Raw genomic sequence first — 22,220 nt, 5'->3', positions numbered from 1 at the left:
TTTATATGTCTCAGAGTAGCTACTGAATTCTCAAAACAGCTATTGAAGCAGTTTCTTTGTAGAAAAACTCGATAATGATTTGGGTCATCACAGTTTCCATTGCCAAGAAATTAATTTGACCCATGTCCTGCACAGTAATGATGAATCCTCTAATAAATGCAAACCAATAATTTTACTATTACATAACTATTAAATATCTGTTACACGATGGCAATTACACAGATTATATTTCAGATATGAGAGAAATTAAGTAATTTTAGATTTCAGTTTCAACTGATGTAATACATACCCATGTCAGTGAAATAACATATAATACAACACAACCACATGCTCATGTTAATCTTGAACTTACATGATTCGTCAGACTCTGCCCTGGGGTTCTGACCTCTTCTGGGGATTGCTGAGGGCATGACAAAATGTTCATTAAAAATTACCACATGCAAAGCTATCTCCCATGTCAAACATGGGCAAATGGAGTGGAAAAAGAATTTGGTTTGGAACAAGAGAGGGACTGATTGCATAAACCTCTTCAAGCACATCAGTGAATGCCTCTTTGCGACAGCCACGTCAAATTAAGACAGGCAAAAATCTTTCGTTTAAACAAAGACAACAATTCAGCTGAAGGGAAAAAGTAAGGAGAAAAGAACAATTTAGTCTTACTGACAAGTTACAATAAAAGCTATGTGCAGCAGATTGACTGGACGACATTGCTAAGTGCTCTGAAATATACAGGTAACTTTGGTTCAGATTTATAAAAAAAAAAGCATGTTTCAAAAACTTTCAGAACTCTTGAAGTTTTATGAAAGCATTCCTACAGCTTACAACCGATCAGCATTTTTCCTATAGCAACTGCAGCAGAATGTTACTGGAGTGGTGTAATGAAAGCTAGAAACATGCATTAATTCTAGCTTTCACCATTAGATCTAGTCTTTCATACTGAGTTATCTGCTTTTACACTTATACCAGGTAAACATATTTCTGTTTAAAAAATCCAGATGAATTTTCTAGCTAATGATTTTTCTCTCTTTTCAAAACAATGCAAATGCTATCATGTTCGGAAAAAAAAAAAGGGGAATAAGAATAAAATGCAGTGTGTCCACTACGCATATTAAGGAACAAGGAACACAATAGTGGAAGGACCTACTCAAATTGTTAAATTCCTCTTTTTCAATTCAGAAAACCCTGGAACAATTTGTTTGTTCCCCAGAACATCTATTGCACAGGTCTGTATTCTTCAAAGCCCTTTTTCTAACAACTTCTATTACCTATTAAATCTTCTCTAAAAAAGACAAAAAGCCACAACTATGGGACATTCTGCTCCCTGCTATGGAATATTATATTCTGTATCCCTGCAATAGGGGGAAATTTATAAACATGACCCCACAATGAAAACTATGCCCTGTATCATGAAGCATTTAACGAATGGCACTGACACCGAAACTGATTTGAAAAATGTAGCCTGTGAACTTGAGAATACATTCAGGGTGCTCCTTGCCCACTGGATTGATGAACAGGTTAAAACTCCTCTCAACTTGTGATTAACTCCCCTTGATTTCTAACGTCAATAATATCTAACATCATCTCAGGTAGATAAAACATGTTCAATGCATGTTACTTGTTAGACTTACTTCAATTATACAGAAGAAAATCTGACCTCTTTTGATTTAATCAATACAATCTGAAGTCTCCCTTCTAGATATTATTATATAAAATGTGCATTACAGGCCCTTAAATTTGATCAATGCAATGAACCAGAGCAGATTAATGAGATATAAAAGCTATTGATTTTGCCATAATAAATCTCAAAGCCACCACTGAATTAACCAACCAGAAGAGCCAGACTTCATACGGGTAATAGCAAATGACTTCAGTAAAATAAGAAGGCAGAAGTTATTTCTCAGGATTGAAATTACACAAAACCTTTAAGCAGTAACAAAGCATTCCTTGAAGCACATGCAAGTGTTGAAGAATGTGACTGAACAGAAAAACACCTGCTGCATTACAACTTAATGTAGAGCTCAGAAATGAGAAATTGCCTTACAAAGTCCATTAAATATTAAAAGCACACTTAAACAATACACAGGAGTCCACACACTGAAATGCCAATGGAACAGCGCCTTTAAAGAAGGACTGTTGCTCCCTTTTCACATCCTCTTGAGCTCTAGCTCCACTGCAAACAATGCCAAACAAAATGCCAATTAGCAGCAATGATATGTGACCGGAGTTCTGCCAAGCTCACCAACCAGTTTCACAAGGACATGCAATACACCATGAAAAAACTGTTTCCAGTCACTGCTATACTTGGTCAGTAACAAATATACCATACCTGTGTGGGACGCTTAAGATCCCACTACTGATTTTACAAGCTGTAACTTCCCAAAAGAAATTGCTCTGGATTCCCTCCAGAAAGACTTCCTATCTTTAATTTGCTTTTCTCCAGGATTTGCTGATACAACAGCCTTCTGCATCAATTTCTCTTTCCTACTATAGATTTCAGAACTGAGTATAGGATCACAGAATCACAGACTGGTTTGGGTTGGAAAGGATCTTAAAGGATCATCCACTTCCAACCACCTGCCAAGGGAAGGGACACCTCACAGTAGACCAGGCTGCTCTAAGCCCTGCCCAATCCGCCCTTGAGCACTTCCAGGGATGGGGCAGCCACAGGTTCTCTGGGCAACTTGTGCCAGCCCCTCACAGGGAAGAACTTCTTCCTTATACCTAACCTAAATCTCCTGTTTAAGTTTAAACTTGTTACCTCTTGTCCTATTGCCACAGTCCCTGATGAAGAGTCCCTCTCTGGCATTCTCGTAGGCCAAATTCAGATACTGGAAGGCTGCTATAAGGTCTGTTTCTAGAGAAATCTGACAGAAGACTTTGTGATGATTAGCTAGTATTTGCCAAAAAAATTAGATATGAGTCCATTCCATTGCATAAGTGCTTTTATTTTCTTTCCACGGATTTCATGCACCTTTCATGCAATTGATGCATGAGGCATACAGCAGAAAAGTGTCTATTATAATTACTGCTGTTATAAATCCATTTTTTTTTAAAAAGTAATTATGATAATCCTGAACCAAATCATGTAACCAGTTCACTAAACTGTAAAATTACAATTAAAATAAAAAAAAAAAATCAAAGTCTGTGTAAATATAGTTAACTCATTTAAAAGAAAATTCTTGTTACTTTCTTCATTAAAGCCTTTAAGTAAAACCCGAACGTCTTACTGTTACTCAATATTATGCTAAAAGTCACAGTGTATTGCCAGTGGATTTACTAAATTACCATCAGCCATATAATTAACAGTAATTTGAAGTGAGATCCTCGGTCTGAATCCAAGCTACTCAACTTCAAGTCATCAATGTTATAGAAATGAAGCGTGTTTACACATTGGCACATTTCCCAGATATTTCATGCCTCGAACTTGCTTTGCTTGTTACAAACAAGTTTATAGAAATTGAAAAAATTGAAAACAAAACCAGAAAGAGAAGCTTCCTCTTACTTCTCACCTCTGCTCATCTGATCATTATGCCAACATCAGAGAGTTGAGATTTCCAGAGCCAATGGTTCCTCTACCCATATTCTCTCAAACATGTCCTCTCTTCCCAGAATTCATTCAGTTCACCAGCTAACTGACTTCATAGCCAGCTACTGTCATCTCTGAGGACCTGCTCCTACTATGAAATGTTCCTGGGGACTCAAGAGAAACCCACAAACTGCAACAAATCAATTCCCCTATGAAACCCCCTGACAAACCCCTTGCAGACAGCAGAAATCCCAATCGCCAAACAGGTCAAGCCCTGAGTTTTGTTTCCAGTGCTGGCATACAGTAATCATAGAATCATAGACTTACAGAATAGTTAGGGTTGGAAAGGACCTTAAGATCATCTAGTTCCAGCCCCCCTGCCATGGGGGCAGGGACACCTCACACTAAACCATGTCACTCAAGGCTCTGTCCAACCTCACCTTGAACACTGCCAGGGGATAACCTGCAGCCGGCTGTGCTACCTCAGCACACAGTCTCCCCAGTATAGCTCAAAGCTGTGCTTGTGAGGTTTCATGCAGCTATTCAACTTCCCAGCTGGTGCAGCTATGTGTACCTCACTTTAGAGAGGAGAACATGCTGCAGCACTGGGGGGGGGTCTGTCTTTATCAGCCCTCAGAGTTTTGCTCTGGGGTTTTAAAATGACTGCTAGCTCTGCAAAGTGAGATAAAAAGAAACTTTGAGACTGCTTTCTGAAAGCTTGCCGTCACTGAAGAGCTATGTTCTGTAGTCTACCTCCTTCTATACTCTATCCCTTACAGACTAAAGGTGAGAAAGGCTTCATCTGGAAAGTTCCTGCCAAATGTGAATCCTTCAAAGCCTGCAAAACCTACAGGTGGGTTTTACACTGTAGGAGCAGTCTGGAATAAACAGGATACTGCCCTTCTGTAAATTAAATTTAATGCAAAACTGAACATTCTTATATAAGCATAACATGTACCACCTGTTGGTTTCAGTATGACTCGAGAGACACTACTTCCTCTCTGCCAACACCTCTGAGTGTGCCCACCATTATACTGAAATAGAAAAAACTAGAAAAAAAAATAAAAAAAAATAAAAAAAAAAAAATCCCCTCATGAGCCTCCCAAATATTCTGAAACCAGCAGTTACATTTGTTCTCAATAGTATCTTATCTCAGATCCTTTTACAGGTCTTCTTTGCTTTCAAGTGGGAAGAAAAAATGATTACTCATTCTGCTGGGAAATTCCCCTATATCTCACTGATGCTAGCTAATACAGTGCAACTAAATTTGAAATGAGAAGGCAAGTTCTAGCAATAACTTTCTCTAAGTCAATTTTTTTTTACCACTTCACTAAATAGATGCTTCAAAAAATGCAAATGATGACCCTTTTTCCCACTAAATACAGAATGAAAAATGTAAATATGCTGTCTCCACAGTGTTCATGAGGTATAAACTATGTTTCAATATAGAAATATTAGTTAAAAAAAAAAATGGAAATAAAAGCAGTGGGGTTTTACATTTTAGAAGTAGTGGTTATTTTCTTAATTCTTTCTGTTGTCCATTAATTTACTTGTTGACGACCTGAAGGGCAAATTTCAAAAAAGGACTTCAATACAGTAACCTTTTCATATTAAACTTGTAATATAATCCACATACAATGTTGATCTGCCATTCATGTACAGACATGTCCTTACGTCTACACATGAGCATAAGGACAGTAGGACACCTAAGAACAGGATTCACAGGAACAAAGTCTACTGATGTGTAAGACAGAACGTCCAGAGGGGCAGAGACTTCAGTCTAGCCTGGGAAGGAAATGAGGATTGGTGAGAGATTTAAATCTCATTCCATCCAAAATACAGGCACCTAGCATCTAAGTCATCTGGTGTACCTCCTAACACCAAAGTAGCAGAATCCAGACCCGTCCCCTGATAAGCCAGCTATTTTATTTCAAAACATGATCTGTGCTTTAAAACATCATAAGGCATGACAGAGCTCACCTAATCACCTGGCCTCTTTACCTCCCACGTGCCTGAAATCATAGAATCAACTGGGTTGGAAGAGACCTTTAAGATCATCAAGTCCAATCGTTACTCCAGCACTGCCAAGTCCACTACTAAACCATGTCATTAAGAGCCTCGTCTATACGGCTTTTGAACGCTTCCAGGGACAGTGATGCGTATCTTGCTTCTCTCCACAGCTCAAGGAACTGGGTAGCTTTGTCGTACAATTGTGCCAAGTGCTACTGTAAGCCCATAAGCACCCTGAACTCCAACTGCCTTCATTGGAAACGGAAGGCTATGGAGCCTCTTGGAAGACAGACTTGGTATGCTCAAGTGTGCAGTCCTCACCCTTTTTCTTACTTAGTGTCTGAATTTTTCTTACTCAGTCTCTTAATTCTTTGATGCAAATCGGAACAGGCTAGTAGGCTTCCCTTAGTCTCTGAAAAGCCTACATTTGGCCTCTTTCACCCACACAGCTATTGTCTTGCTCCCTCTTCAGTGTCTTCAGTGGAGGGGGGAGGAAACAGGAAGAGCAAAAGCAAGAAAACTCATGGATCAAGACAAAGACAGCTTACTAGGTGAATGAACGAAGGGGGAAAAAAGGGCAATCACCCACCACCACCTGCAAGCAGACTGAAGCCCACCTGATCTCTCAGCAAGAGCCACCCTGGAAGAAAATACCCTGCCCTTCTTCTTCCACTATCACAGTTTTACTGCTTGCTGACCATAATGTAAATGACATGGCATTTCCCTGTGGTCAGTTCAGGTCAGCTGTCTTGGCTATGTCCCTTCTCAAATTTTTGCTGACTGCTAGCCTACTCATTGGTGCAGAGAGACTGAGACATGAAGAAAGCTTTGAGGCTATGCAAGCACTCTTCAGCAACAGCCAAACCATTGGCATGTTACCAACACTGCTCTACCTACAAATCCAAAACACAACACCTGTATTCTGGCCAATGACTTTAATGAAGAAAGTTAAGTACAACCCAGCCAGACCCAGTACACTTCAGAAAGAGGAATGAACAGGATCTTTTCTCCCACACAACTGAGAAATACATAGACTCCTTGTGTAAAAGGAAGAGATGGACAGATGTGTTTAGGAAGAAGGCAGCTACCAGCCTTGGCATTTGGTAACTTCAGACATAAAATGCCCAAATGCCAGTCAGTGCTTCTGACTCGAAACACTTAAAGTCTTTCTCCATATACAAACAAGAACCCAGGGACTTCAAACAAAGCTATTAAAGCATTTTTGAAGAAACTCATGTGAGCTAAAGAAGCAAAGCTACAGAAGATACTAAGCCAAACTCCTTCTTCCTATGCTGACACCACTGTATGTCTTGTCTCAGTGTATTATTTCGCTGACGGACTGGACTTCACAAACAACCCAGTGACCTGGAGTATAAGGTAACTGACAGGACCTGGTGGAGTCATCTTTCATCTGTCATGGTCATTGATGCAGAAAGAAATGCCATCCATACTGCTCTTGACCTAGCTCTGCTAACTCCAATGTGGCAGCTAGAAGTGTAATACAGAAGAATTATAAAAGGATCTATCACAGGCATGTGTATCCATTTTCATCTTCTCTGTATTGGTTTGGTTTGGGCTTTTTCTTTTGTTCCTTCCCTTACCCCCCTGAAAACATGTAACAAAGATCAAAACATAAAAATAAGCTGTCCTTTAATCTCAGTTTTCTTATTATGTTTTTTTTTTAATTCCAGATAAAGGGATCAAATCAGAGAAGAAGATTAATAAACACATTTAGAACCTGTAGAATTTGTCATATGATCACATGGCATCACAACTCTCCACTTTTACAGGAAGGTTCAGATACAAAGGCATTTTTAGTCATATGGTACTGGGCAAAAAGCTGGCAAGGGACACAGCCAGGACAGCTGACATGAACTAACCAAAGGGACACGCCGTACCATATAGCATATAAAGCTATAGCTTTGTTTGCTTATTTCCACATTACCTCAGTAATTTACTAAGAATTTGAAGAAATCTGTTACTGCCTGGATGCTCAATACAACTGCTTCTCATCACAAAAGCTCAATAAGATCAAAGCTAGATATACATGCCTTTGAAAACTCCTGGCAGACATTACAGTAAAAACAAAAAATAACAGAATTATTATTACTCTGTTTTACCTTACAAATATCACTTCAAAATAGAGGAAAACTTGACAGAACTTCCTCATGCAAACATGTGTCATACAGAATCAACAGATAGCTCACCTCTCTCATAAAAAGAAAAAGAGAAGTTCCTCTCCATCCTATTTATACTACTTGCACAGCTATAATTTTTGTTACAGAAGTATATGATCAAATTAGAGTTAATTAATTTTGCACCATTTTATAATTTTCAGAAGCATAGAAATGAGCACATTTTATGCAAGAGAAATTAAATAAAAAATAATTGAAGAATAAAAATAATACAGTAGAAAAGCAGCTGTCAAAATGAATATAAATTCGCAAATACACGGTATGAATAAACTGCAATTTCCTGCTTAGCTGCTAGTTAGCATTAGATATAGCGCTGTTGCTCACGGTAGATAAACTAAGCAGCAAAACTTGAAAATAGGTGATTCCATTATCATTTTTTTATAAGTAATTCTGTTTCTCTCCTCTAGCTGAAATCAGAAATTCAGCCTTAGAAGAGTAAGTTTTACAGGTCTTGCTGATAATCAGGAACAAAGCAGCTGCCACAGCAAAAGGAATGAAAAAAAACCAACCCCCCCCCAACCCCCCCCCCCCCAAAACCCACCAAACCAGAAACCTACAGAATTTTATTATCAAAAGGCAAGTAAAAATAACGGTTTTCTCCCTACAATCATGACTCGTCTTTTCATAGCATTCATTGTCATTCTTTCTGGAATGGACCACACAATGAAAAATATAAAAAGCAGACAGTTTAGGGCACATTCAGCTTCCCCTTTATGTCCTCCTCTACTTCAACTGTGTTTGCCCACATTGAAAAACCTCTCCTTTTCCCCACAGCAAAGTGACATATCTCTTAACAGGCCCCACTAAATCTTCCTGAAACACAATAAAATAGGAGATCTGTGCAAAGGAAATAAAAGCTCATCCTGAGAAACCTTTAAACAGGTAAGGAAGCACCCTCATGAGGTGCAGAGGCCTTGCAGCCATGGTAACTAGCTGGTAGGCTGAAAGAACAGCCCTGGAGTGTCTCCGAAGAACAACTTCACACAACAAATCAAGTCCTGAAAACCTAAACTAACTGGCATCACATTTGTTTGTGTAAGTTACCTACAAATCCAGCTCTGCTGGTATGTCACACAGGGGCCCAAGGGTACAGTAATAAGGAACTCCTATTTTAACATTCACATATATGAAAAAGGTATTGTCTGCTGCAAAGTAGGAAAATGTGTCATATTTTTTTTCCCTAATATTCTTAATATTTGTATGACGATGCTAAAGATGCAGTCATTTTATATTGAATATAGCATTGTATTTTTAGCTTAACACCCATTTTTTAGGGTTTTTTTTGTTTTCTGCAGTGGTTATTTATTGAGTCATGTACTCGAAAGTGGCTTAAGAATTACATTTTAGTGTTAAAGAAAAACGTCAGTTAGCAGTAAGAAAAGAAACAGAAGTGTTTACGATATGGATTGCTCCCAGAAATTGCTTCTTTACTAGCACAGAGCTGCCAGCGACTATTTGGTTTTGGCATGTTTAAGTTTCTCTAAGTATTTCTTTCTGTAATTCCCACAGTAAAGGACTCTGGATCCATGTCAAAGTTGTGAGAAAGGTCACTACATTCAAACAACAGCTGTTTGCTCTCACTAATAAAAGAAAAAAAGACTCTAATGAAAAGTGATCATAAATAGGCACAGCATTCTCTTTACACAGGCAAACCACAGCGGGAACTCTGCCATGTTTAATACAAGATCAAATCTAACGCAGCTCTTTCACAGGCAGTATCATGGAGGAAATAAGCTGAGCTTAGGCAAATCCCACAGGATGTCCACACGATTGTTCCGTACCCAAAAGACAGGAAGGAATCTTTTGTGAAGCAATTTCAGCACTATTACTGCAGAGTGACTAATAGTTTGTGGGATCACTCCAACAAAAAAAAAAGCCAAGAAAACATTCTTACACATGAAGATGAGCTTGAGAATTTTGTTCTGTGGAGATGGAAGAGAAAATGTAAGAAGAAAATTCTAAGAAAACTACTGTACTATAAAAGATTGTATTACTTGGTGGGGGTGGTGGTGTTCTGCTTCTTTAGCAGATGTCTTCAGATATTCACTAGAAACAGGTGAAGACCTGTGCAAGTCACTGGAATTTTACTCTGGCCTCCACCTAATGTACTAGCAACATTCTTAGTCTCAGGAGCCATCTCTACTCTCTCCAGGGAACTGCAAGGCAAGATCCATAGCAGAAAGCATCTGCTGATACTACTTTCAGGTTTGGTTGTCTGCCACCACTGGAATTAAACAAGACCTGGACTCTAATCCCAGGAGGCTCTGTTCCTGTTTACCTGCTGTTTAATGCATATTCCATTAGAGCTCTGCTACTGAGCCCAGACCCTATATAGACACCTGTCCACATCTTAAAGACTATCACCTTACTTGGAAAATACCATTAAAAATAATACTAATGAAAGAGTTCAGCATTAAATCTCAGGCATATTAATAAATCAAGTTTCTGAAATTAGTTGTTATATTAAATTTTAAAAAAATGTTGCTCTGTTTTTTCATGATTAGTTACTTTGTAATTAACCTTCTTGGCAGCGGCATTCTAGAGCAAACAGATCCTTTTAATCAGTTAAGGTCTTCATTTATAGATTCTACTTCTATCTTGAACTCTGTTATGCACTGATTATCTCAATTATTTTGTCAATAAGATATGCACAATCGCATTCAAAGTTCCATAAAACAGCCTTTAGAAACATTTGGTGAAGAAATCGTGCAATGATTTCCAAATCCATTATTCTAACTTGAAGTACAAACTTGCTTATCAAGAAGTACAAAACAAAACAGAGAAAATAATTTATCACATGAAACCACTTGATCTATATCTACTGAAGTAAAAAATCTGACTCCAACAGCTATTTAAAATATACTACTGATTAAAAAAGTAATTATCATGATGGACTTAGTATTTGCACCATCTGGTTTTCTTATTTTGAATCCCTTTGAGATTTTGGAGGAGTTGCCATAATTTGCTGAAGTTTAATATGGAAGAGATCTGCAAAAAAAGTAATTTCTTTTTCCAACACCATATTACTCTTTTATGACCCAAAATAGTGCACAAATGGACAGGAGAAAATAGTTTTTCAAAATTATCCTAGAATGCAGTCATTATTTTACTATCTGATTGATCAACTGCAACTCCCAAATATTATGTTCTGCTCAGGAAGTTACTTTCATTAAAAGAGAATGAAAAATAGGAGCAAGATTTTCATCTCATAATCATCTCATTCATCTCATCATCATTTTTTCAGTTGCATGTGACTGCAGCAAAACTGCCCTATTATGGAAAACAATACAGGATTTGGCTTCACTAGATCAGAAGTCTAAGAAAGGTAATGTTCTGTCTTTAGAAAGTGCCTGTGCCTTATGCTTTAAAGACTGATGAAGGAAATACACACAAAAAGGAATAGAGACAATATTTTCCAGACTTCCTGGTTGCCAGCCTGTACCCTTCAGCAATAAGCACCTCTATTAGTACTTGCATGTCAGGTTGGAATTATGAACTTTATGGATAATTAGTTAGTTACTAAACTACTTAGCACACAAAACATTATGTTTTAATAATTTGATTTGCATTAAATCAATGAACTCTTGATATCTATTTAAATTTACACTGAAAACTTGTTTTTTCAAAAGAAAAGATGATTTTATAATTGTACTTTTATAATTGTACTTTTCATGCCAGTTACCTTTTTTTAGGCAGTTTTCAGCCCTGTAGCAGTGTTTTATATAGTTGGATTATGAAGATAAGCAGTTGCAATATAATACATTAAAGTTTCAAATACAAGCTGCATTTCAACCCACTGAATGATATGAATATGCTACAGACCTTTGCTATCAATATCATCTACATGTTTTTTCTATACAGGAAAAACAGCATGGGTGCATAAGTGGTCTGAAACAGGTTAATGGAACCTTTTAGCTTATTAAACATAAAATTCCACCTTTTATACGCTTTCAAGTTGAGGACAGCTCTTCAGCAGGCCCTCCTAGCATGACGTCTTTGGCATGGTCTAACAAAAATCTTAAGTAGTTAAAAATCTGGGAGGTTTTCAAGATACAAAAAGCAACACAACACCCACACTGAATTTCTTTACTGATTTTCTTATCTTCAAAGCCTAATTTAGAACAGCTCCTACTAGCTTCATATGAATAATTATTTATTGCAAAATAGACATACTCAAATCAAGAGTAAAGCCAGAACACTTTGGAATTACCAAGACAAGAAACTGGAAATAAAAGAAGTGAATAGTTACATTTATGGAGGTTGAGGAGTTTGGAGGTGTTCTAAATATCAATACAGTACAGTGATTGAAAATTTCCATTTGTCTGCTCTAAACTTCGGTAGCCTTCAGTGAAATTCATTGAGCTACATTTGATCTATTTGAACTATTTCACAACCTACTAAACAAAGGCTGCAGATGAAAGTAGTTTCCTTGTGAAGTAAGAGTCTACGAAAACTGCTTCTTGCAGTTCAGCTTTCCTTATTGTGCTTTCAGCAAATGGCATCTCCTTCCTGCAGCTTAAAAGGCACATAGCATAAGCCAGGCATTTACAGTCTTGTATATATATTTAGGCACTTTACAAGGAAATCTGATGCTCTGCACAGGTCTTACTGTGTGTTTTAAGATGCACATTTTGTCGGTAGATTTCCTATTTTTGCTTTTCACAAAGTAAAAGCAATCTTCACACTATTTAGTTCACCCTTTTTTTTTGCAGCACCACAGACTGTCACTAGGTCATAACTGTTAACTCGGTCACAAAAGACATAAAGTTGCAAGTGAAGAGTTTGCAAAAGCATCAAATATAAATGTCTCAAATCAAAACAAACACACAAAAATAGTTGAGATTCATAAAACAAGGAGTTCCTTCTAGGTAGTGTCTCTTCACAGGCTCACAGATCATCAGTTTACATTGAATTTGACATAATCATGAACTTAATAGACAGAATACACTATCACAAAGATTCTTCTTAAAACTAATTAAGTTGCACACACTGTTTTAAATGGCAGCAGACTCAGTTGTCCATTAGTTTCAACCTGAAGTTAGCAGTTGTAACTTGCTTAAACTTTCCCAAATGTTACTGCTCAAAATGGACTGATTTGATAAGCAGGTTATGCAGCTTTACATTTTAATTTATTTTTCACGTTATTTTACTTATTTGTAGAAAATACAAATTTTTAGCTTAGGACCCATTTAATTTGAGAACCATTTTTAGTTATTAATTTCTCATACTAACATGGTATGCCATTTGACATATAAACCCAACAGAACTTGGAGATATGTAATTTGACATTTAAAGAGACAATTCTCTTCCCCTAGATTTAACTGCTGTAATACAAACCTTATTATTATGGGATGCTGTCTAAGAAATCTAAAGAATATTTTTCCAAGCATTTTACTGCTACTGAACCACTTCCAAACTTGACTCACAAAGATGTATTTACCTCATGCATCTCACTTTGTAAAGTCAAGAGCTAGACCAAAGATAAATTTGACTTCCTGCTTTGTTCTTACTCAGATAAAAAAAAAAAAAAAAAAAGTAAAGAACACATGATTATGTTTGGTTACTTCCTACATGAAAAAAAAAAGGGAAAGCAAGGTGATTAAACAAAAAGGCTTGAAGTGGGGGACCTAAGCTTTAGAGCACAGAATCAACAATCTGACAGATTTGTGCAGTCATTTCAGATGACACTGATAGGTATAATATGAAATGAAGTCTAAATCCCCAGCATCAATTCTGGTGGCAAAGTTTTTGCTGCCTTTCTTCCACAGACACCATGTAGGTGCTAACTCTTTTTTTGAAGACAAAGCCCCCTAAAGGACCTTGAAGTTGGTCACCTGAAAGACTGCACATCCTGAATTACCGTTTACCTTCGATAATTTTGCCCAGATTTAGCAAATGGAAATAAGAACAACTGTTTGTAAACTGGAAGTAATCTTATTCAGATTTATACACACACAAAGCCTACTACACCTGTAACCCATGTATTACAGACATTTTGATTACTTGAAAATTCAACACATTCAAGGCCCATAAATAGCTGAAGTTTAACTGTGCAACAGAACAACTATCCAGTAACTATGGAAATGGAGCAACACAATAAAAAAATAAAGAATTTTCAAAGGATTCCCAAATTCCAAAGGGAAGAGATTATTTTTTCCCTATGCCAGAAGTGTACACATGAAGAATACAGCAGTTAATCTATCTGAGACACGGCAGAAGCAGAAAAGTCTCATTCAAAGTCCTATATTCAGAAGTCCTAACATCCTGAAGAACAACATATTTCGAAACATTCTTCTCCTACTCTTACACTAGATTTTGGTAGTATTTTAAACATCTCTTCTGATCTTACCTCTGCTGCTTTAACAGTATCAACTTTTTAGGCCAATACATAATCAGTAACTGGTATACAAGCCAATACCAATACGTTAGGGCATCTCCAAAACCAAAAATCTCACAGAAAGCATAGTTCAAGGAACACAAGCTGAATTTATTTATTTATTTTTTTTTTTTTAACAACTTGCTGCATTAATGTTTTCAGTCATTCTGATCATGTTTTTGAACTGCCCAAGCATCTGGCCAAATTCAAAAGGAGAAAGATTGCTACAAAACCCTAGACATTTTAGGAAGGGCATCATTATTTTCAGATCTGCTAGGCTTCATTATTTACATGGCTGTAACCTTACCCCTTATTTAAATTCTCCTTTTCATCTCCAAAATCCTGCCCCCAAAACCCCTATGTAGCACTTTGACTGTCCCCTGATTCAGTAACTCACAAATATCCTCTGAATTCAGACTATTTTTTCAATAATTTATCACTATAATGATCATAAATTTTTTTATACATTAAACTGAAAGTGTTTGCATTACAGCAGGCTAAATGGGTGGAATACACTTACTACCAAACAAATTTATTGTATCATAAATGCAATCTATTACAACAATAACAAAAATATAAGCCTTTTAACATTTTACTTGAGATTTTTCCTGCCAGGTAGGAATTTTAGTTACAAGCTTCATTGTTCCACGGACAGACCAGTCTTTGCCAGACACTTACCCTCTGACAGCATGAATAAGTCTCAGTGATGGATAGGCAGTTCGCACTTTCAATTTATTCTTAAGGATTAATGCATTAACCCACTCCACGTGCTTCTCTCCACCTTTGACCATGAAAGCAGGAATCCAAAGGACACTCTCATTCAGCATGGATAGCCTATGCACAAATTTTTCTCTGTCACTCTCATTTCGAAAGCCTCCAAATGCTCTTTGTACAACTGATGGGTTCATGGTGATAAAATCAGATTTAGTTCCCACATCAGCAGCAAACTCCACCACAGGAGCTAGATTGCACCTGAAGAGGAAGAAATTAATGGAAAAATGAAAATAAGTATGAAACATTAACTCAGAAAAAAGTGTGCATGAAAGGAAAGCTGAAAATGAACATGCAAGCCCATTTCAATTTAACATGAGAAAAAAATAGCAGTGATTTTATCCACCATTATATGAGCATTTTATCCGATTTAGATAATTATTCAATGCACTTTTTTTAAAGCACTCAACGTACATAATGCTGTGAGAAAAAAAAAGTTCTTTGTACATTTGAAAACCACGTTGTCATGCTTTCAAATGCATCAACAGCTTGAGTAGCACTTATGTATAAGAGCATGTTTTCTAACACCTGATATCTTTCCTGAGGGTTTGCTTGTCATCATGTTACCAACAGTTCAAACTCTTAAAGGAAGCTGAGACAGCCACTTAAGGTCTAATTTATATAGGCTAGTCATTGCCCTTTTTTTTGTTTTTACAATACAGTATTTAAATATGATTTTCAAATGAACTTTACTCCATGTTAAATGAATGTTCAGTGTTTTGGTGTCTAGTTTTGTCACTGCAGCTGATTGGATGTTTTGACATTTATTATTTCCATTTAATTTAGAAATTATTGTTTTGAAAATATTAATATTTCCAATTTTCCCTCAATGTCTCATCTTCAAATCTTGTTTAGTTTTGAAGTAGCTTTATACTCTTTTCTAAACTTGAGAAACAGAACTCATTAGGCCTTTGTTCAGCAGGTTTTTACTTCAGTTGTATAAATACATATATATGTATTCACACAGAGGCAGCATTCTCCCTCGGCAGCACTGGATACAGGTGACAAAATGCAATTAAGAAATTAACTGTGATTTCAGTGACTGGTGTGATCCAAGTGAAACTAATCACCTCCAAAACATCCTCAGTGAAACAGCCTGTAGCTGGCATGCCCCAAATACGTACCTTGATAGCTACTTTCACAATTTAGCAAACTGTTCTGTTGAGGTGAAGGATTCTAAGAAGCAATGTCAGAAGCAGGTCCTTCAAAACATTTGCTGATTATTATATTCCTTATATAAGTAGTATTCTATTAGTTCTAATGCCTGCTTACCTTGAATGTCATTACTGCCTAATCAACAGTATACTTAATATCAAATACTGCACAATTTCAGTAATAAGCAATTCAAATGTGCTCAGTAACAATGGTTTTTTCTATGAATAGTTATTTACTGTATCAGTCATATTTTTCAAATCTTACTATCTCAGAATAGATACCTGATTATAATATTAGAGGTAGGCAAGGCATTTTGATTTCCAAATGCTGAGCACCTCTAAACCTTTGATTTTTTTAAAAATTCAGTTCTATAAATTTGAATTAGCAGCAGTGCTGAAGTTTGAAATAATGTAATAAATAAATCTGCGGTTTTGAAAAGCTCTGTTTCCAAAGAACTAGCTGCTGTTAGCAGTACAATAAGATTGTTATTTTAGTAGAACATGAATGCAAGACTAGCTCTACATGAGTTTTTGGCTCTTTAAAGAAAATAAACATTACTAAATGAGTTGTAGTTCACCAAGTTATAAAAATATTACCCTATTAAGCTCCTTCTCATTTTCTTAGTGATTACTTCCTTCAAGGAAGGATTTTACTGCTCATTAAATGAGAATTGTATTTACTCCATAGTTATCCACAAAGTCAGAAAATATAAAACACCTGCTAAACCCCATTAATTAAAATCAGCACATTCTTCAGCAGGGATTAAATGCAGCAGTTACATCAGAAGTTTTTCCATGTGAGTTCAGGAGTTTATGTGCTAGTGATGAACTGTAACATCCTCAACTGCTAGTACCAAGTAATTTATATTTACAGATGAGTTCAAGAAAATGTTATAGAAAGGTATCATAAAATCACAGCACAGTTTCAGTTAGAAGGAACCTTCAAAAGGTCATCAACCCCCTGCAGTGCGCAGGGACACCTTCCACTACTAGAATAGATTGGTCAGGTCCAACCTCACCTTGAATGTTTCCAGGGATGGAGCATCTACCACCTCTCCAGGCAACATGTTTCAGTATTTTACCACTCACAGTAAAAAACGTTTTCCTTACATAAAGCCTGAATCTCCCCTCTTTTAGTTTAAAACCATTACTGCTTGTCCTATCACAACAGGCCCTGCTAAAAAGTTTGTCCCCAGCTTTATTATGTATTTCAGGTCTAATAAAACTAGCTATTGTGTATTTGTATATAGTCTTGAGTACTATATGTAAATATGTAAATAGCTTTTGTTACCTCAGAGATTTTTACCTTAACCTCTAATGCATTCTTATGCTATGCCACAGTTTCATGCAGTTGTTGGAATTTTTATGTTTGATAGCAGACATCAATGATCTCCTGTCAATTCTCAGGACCCTTTCAAGAAAGCGTCGGAGACACACATAAACACATACTTATTTTCTTCTAAGTCAAACTATGAAGACTATTAACGGAACAACTTTGTAATAAGCACTTCAGTACCCTTAGCTTGTTATATTCCTTAATTCTAGCTTATCTGTAGTAACACACAGAACAAGGTATTGACAACTAATGATGAGGAGCTTGCACCACAAACTTTACCTTTATGTGCCTAGGAATTTATACACAACAAATGAAACCCTTTTTTGTTTTTGTTTTTTTTTTTTGGAAGGGGGCAATAATATGCAAGGTACCTCAAATTAATGCTGCAGTCCGTGTTCTTCCCATGACATCAGCCCAGACCATATCCAAACCTCAGTGCAACCTACTATCAAGCAGCAATTATACGATTTAGGTAATGAGTAAGTTTACAGGGCCACCTAATTTACACAGTATTTGTGTATAATCACGATACTGAAAGGTAAATATATGTAAAAAACATTCACAGTAAAAATGCAGAGGTTCCCAAAACAAGCTTTCAGTGTGATAGCAGAAGATTTTCAACAAGAACACGCACTGCAATGCTATTATTAAGAAGAGATCTGAGATGAAAGTGAAATATCACTACCTGTCTGAAGCATCACATGGTTTTTGGGTATCTGAAGAATAACTTAGATCCTAAGATATACAGACTTAGTGATTGAAATTCTGCTTCTTCCACATCTCTCTGTTGCATATACGGATTACACTGGTATATATTAAGAAAAATTTGGGAGAAAATAACCAAACTGCCAGTGGCTAGAGTTGCATGCCATAAGAAAAGACTGAAGAATGGAGTATGTGCTACTATATCACACATCAAAGTAATCAGCTCTGGGTTTACTGTGACCCCTTTATGGCCCAAACACACATCCATAATATGCTTTTATATCCCAGGGTTTAACAAAGAAAATAATAATAAAATCATATCCACAGAAGTAAGCTCAAATGATATGTCAGTTATTCCACAGAGATTCTCAGTTGAACTAGCTTGGTTATTAATAAAACTAATAAATTCCATGTATATGCATGCAAATGTCCAATACATAATATTCATGGCCCATATACCAGCATTTTCATGTTAATTTTAAATAAAACTCATGAAAATTTGTTTGAGTTAAAGTGATAACTATTTCCATTTTATTTGACATTGAGAACATATTCTTCATACAGTAATAATACAAGAACTGGGCATGAATCTGTACACTTGTTAATCTTTTCACAATCTGTGCACATGAGGTTTATCGGTTGAAATAAATATTTAGAAACCACTCTAAAGCCCAAGTTGCACAAAATTGCTGCAGAAACATGCCTTGTTTCATTAATATCTCCTCCTCGTCCAAAGCCAAAAATATCCATCACACAATACTAATCACATACACTCTGAGAAACCAAAACATTAAAATTAGATTGTGGCTGGAGAACATAATATTAAACTTTTCTGAAACATAAGGCATTACTTAAAATAGTACTGATAACGCACACACCTTCTTGAATAGTCTGCAAGCGTTTATATTCAGGTTCATATCTAGATTCCTCTAAGAATCAAAATTGCAACCTTGAATTCAAAGATTCTTGACATTTTAAAACCAAATTGCATCCAGTTCTTCAAACAAAGGTGTGCAGCAGCAAAGCACCGTAGTACCTTTCACACACATCTACCCCTAAAAAGGTAGATTTACAAAAAAAATCCAGGCACAAACCTCCAATTTCCCCCTGCTGAATCTAACAATTAGTAAAAGGTATGGATTCTCACATGCTCTGTATACTTGTTTGGCTTCTGATAAAACTACAGGGTTTTTTTAAGCCTTCTAAACTTCTGTCCTTACATCTTCACCCACATCATCTACTTAAGAATCAACTTCCCTTTAAAGAAAAGGAAGATGCACCAAAGTTGGAATTATAAATTCTTACAGAAGGTACCCATTACTGCGGTCTACCAGCGTTAAGTAGCACCAGGTGCTACCTAGTAACTGAGGAAAAGATTGACTTTGTAAGAAGACATTTCTGTATCATCTTTCACTCCACAGTGGGCTGCCTGGAGTAGTGGTCATGCAAGGACCCTTTCAGCAGCTGAAGAAGGGGTGAGGTGAAGCCAAAAAGGGAAAATGTAGCCACAAGAAGTCAGGCCTTCTCCAAGTTTCTCCTGAGGTGGAAGCCACCCATGTCTAACTTGACAGGAAACACCAAACAGCTACACTGGTGCTCCCCTCTTCTCAGGCACCTTAATGGCTGTGCAAGAACATGTGAAGACAATGGCTTTCTTCTGCTGTCATTTAATATTTCAATGTAGTGTAATAATTTGTAGGAATAGAGTTGCCACAGTTGAGAGCTGAAAAAGGTCTAATGAGCTAGCCATGATATACTGAAATGTTATTTTGAAGGAAAGAATCATGCTTTAAAATAAGTCTGTTACGGCAACTTTGCTTTCAAGGTATATGCAGGCTCCACTGACGCAATGCTTATGATCCAAGAAATGTGTATTAAATACTTGAACATAAAAGCTGAAACAAGTTACAGAAACAGAAGTTCCAGAATATAAATACATTAATATCCTAAATCTTTTAACACTGACAAATTTATGACTGTTTTCCGCTATCAGCTAAAGAAACAATAGAGAAGAAAGAAGCTACTATCACTCTTTGCTCATGTATTACTATTAGTAGAAGAATTTAAATTGTTCCCTTTAGATGAGCAATCATGGCTTCATGATATGGTTAGAAGATCTGACTTTTCTGCTTCCGAACAGATACCCTGTCTTCTGCTCATATCACAATTACTTTCCCACAAAACCAAGGCATCAAAGAGGAAGTCAGATTACCTTCCCTTTTGCACAGGATAAACCAACAAATTTATTTATTAACAAGGGGAGAGAAAACAGTGGCACATGGATGCCTGAAGAACAATTGCACTGTTTTATTTGCAAAATTTGCTGGCAGAATTGTATGTTGGCTTGCAGGCATACTTACTGACTCTAGTTTAGGTGCCTATCTTTAAACATTTTTCATAATAGGTGTATTCTAATTATCCGGTGTCTCTACTTGATCAATGTTCTTTGAAAGACATTGTTCTATAGAAGGCACTGAATAGGCATGGATGTATAAAAGGTAGATAGACAGTTACCAGAACTTTGGATTAGTTTCAAAGACATTGACAGATACAATCAAACAAATTCCTTTAAGTACTGGGTAGTGACAATCTTCTTTACCCTTAATAAACCATGTATTCTGTGTCTTTATCAGTCATTGCTAACATCTTCATACCACCTTTATAGGAGCATTAAAATTCAGGATATTGAGTCTATTGTACTGTAATGCACATACTGCTGGATGCCTATTGTGCCCTCTTCACTTTCTCAGATGTTCTCTATCAGTTTTCTATTAAATTAATGGTATTGTTAGTGTTAGAACTAACATTAGAACTACTGCTTTAACAAACAACTCTCTCAAAACCACATTCTTTTGTTTCAGATCTCAAAAAGAACATACAGTACTATTAAAATCAACTGTATGACATATTTAACAAAAACAGTATGACATACTTGTGACAGCACATAGGCATAATGCACTCGGCACCAGGAGATTCTACAATAATGTTGCTCACCTAGCTGCATGCAGTACAGACAGCAACTGCTTTTCAGAACAGCCTCAGGTGGTGAGTAGAATAAGTGCATTTTACTTCTAGAGAAATCAGCTGAAAGCAAAGAAGCTAACAGAGTATCATGGTGTATTTTGATACCATAATCCTAATATCATACAGTTTAACCTATGAGATAATCTGTGAATTTCTAAAATGTTTTAACTTTGATTTGTAAATCAAAAAATTTCACTGTATTAAAATTCTCTATGGGCCACAGTGTCAAGAACTCTATTCCTTATCTGACCCAGTCTATTATCCACTGTATCATCAGCCTAGTTATACTGATCATTTTATTAGTTACACCCCATATAAGATGTTCCTCCAGTCTAAATAACTGACCGGCAACAATAACTTCCTAATGTTTCTATTAAGCTTCACCATTCTTTTATTCATACACTAATCTTTAAGAATATCTTTACTCCACATGGCTTGAATTAGTTAAAATCCCCTATGGGGGGATTCATGGCTAGTTAAAATATAAGAAAAAGCATGGAGATGACTTCAAAGAAATTCAGCACATGACTTAAGTAAAAACATGTTGCTTGCCTTTTGAAAGAAAATTTTCGTCTGGAAAACCTAGTTATCTAAATTTTTCTGTAGTCCTGTTAAATGAATCACATTTAATCTCTGAAAGAGTATAAACCATGTCATAGGCTAAATGTGGTTTAAAAATGTGGTATGCATTTGGGGATTTCTTCTGTAATAAGGATGCTAATTTTAAAGACTAGTGGTACAAGCAAAACAAGTAAGGAAAATGAAAGAGTGGTGTGTTACTGTTTCAGTTCCACTTGCTAGTACACTTTCCAAATGCAACTTTTATGCGTATATCCTGTTTTGATTTATGTAGTGAAAAACTATTATTTTTCTTTTCCATAGCCTTTTGATATTTTTTTGCCACCATCCTCCCTCAACATGAGAAAAGGAAAAGCAAATTACTCACAATGATAACTATTTCTATACTGTTTTCTGTCACTGCCCCTCTGTTTTCTGCTCTTTCACCCTTCCTCAAACCAAACCAATCAAAACTTCTGCTTCAAAAGCAAAAGAACCCATCTTCTGTCCAATTTTCTCTATATAAATATAATGCCAGGCTGTCAAATTAGGCCAGGCATTCCTC

General features: G+C 36.4%; 1 protein-coding gene across 2 annotated transcripts in view; it reads right to left on the bottom strand.

The window, feature by feature from the left end:
• ST8SIA4 (ST8 alpha-N-acetyl-neuraminide alpha-2,8-sialyltransferase 4) overlaps positions 1-22,220 on the bottom strand; it is a 53,043-nt gene that overhangs the window by 15,691 nt on the left and 15,132 nt on the right. For both annotated transcript variants that reach the window (XM_062628505.1, XM_062628506.1), the window contains exon 4: positions 14,786-15,079. In XM_062628505.1, coding sequence (XP_062484489.1) covers positions 14,786-15,079 — 294 coding nt within the window. The remainder of the gene's footprint in view (positions 1-14,785; positions 15,080-22,220) is intronic.

The sequence above is a fragment of the Pezoporus occidentalis genome, unplaced genomic scaffold, assembly GCF_034315485.1.
Source record: "Pezoporus occidentalis ecotype Australia unplaced genomic scaffold, CSIRO_AGI_Poc_V1 ctg319, whole genome shotgun sequence".
Taxonomy (NCBI): Eukaryota; Metazoa; Chordata; class Aves; order Psittaciformes; family Psittacidae; genus Pezoporus; species Pezoporus occidentalis.
This window is presented reverse-complemented; position numbering and strand designations above follow the sequence as displayed.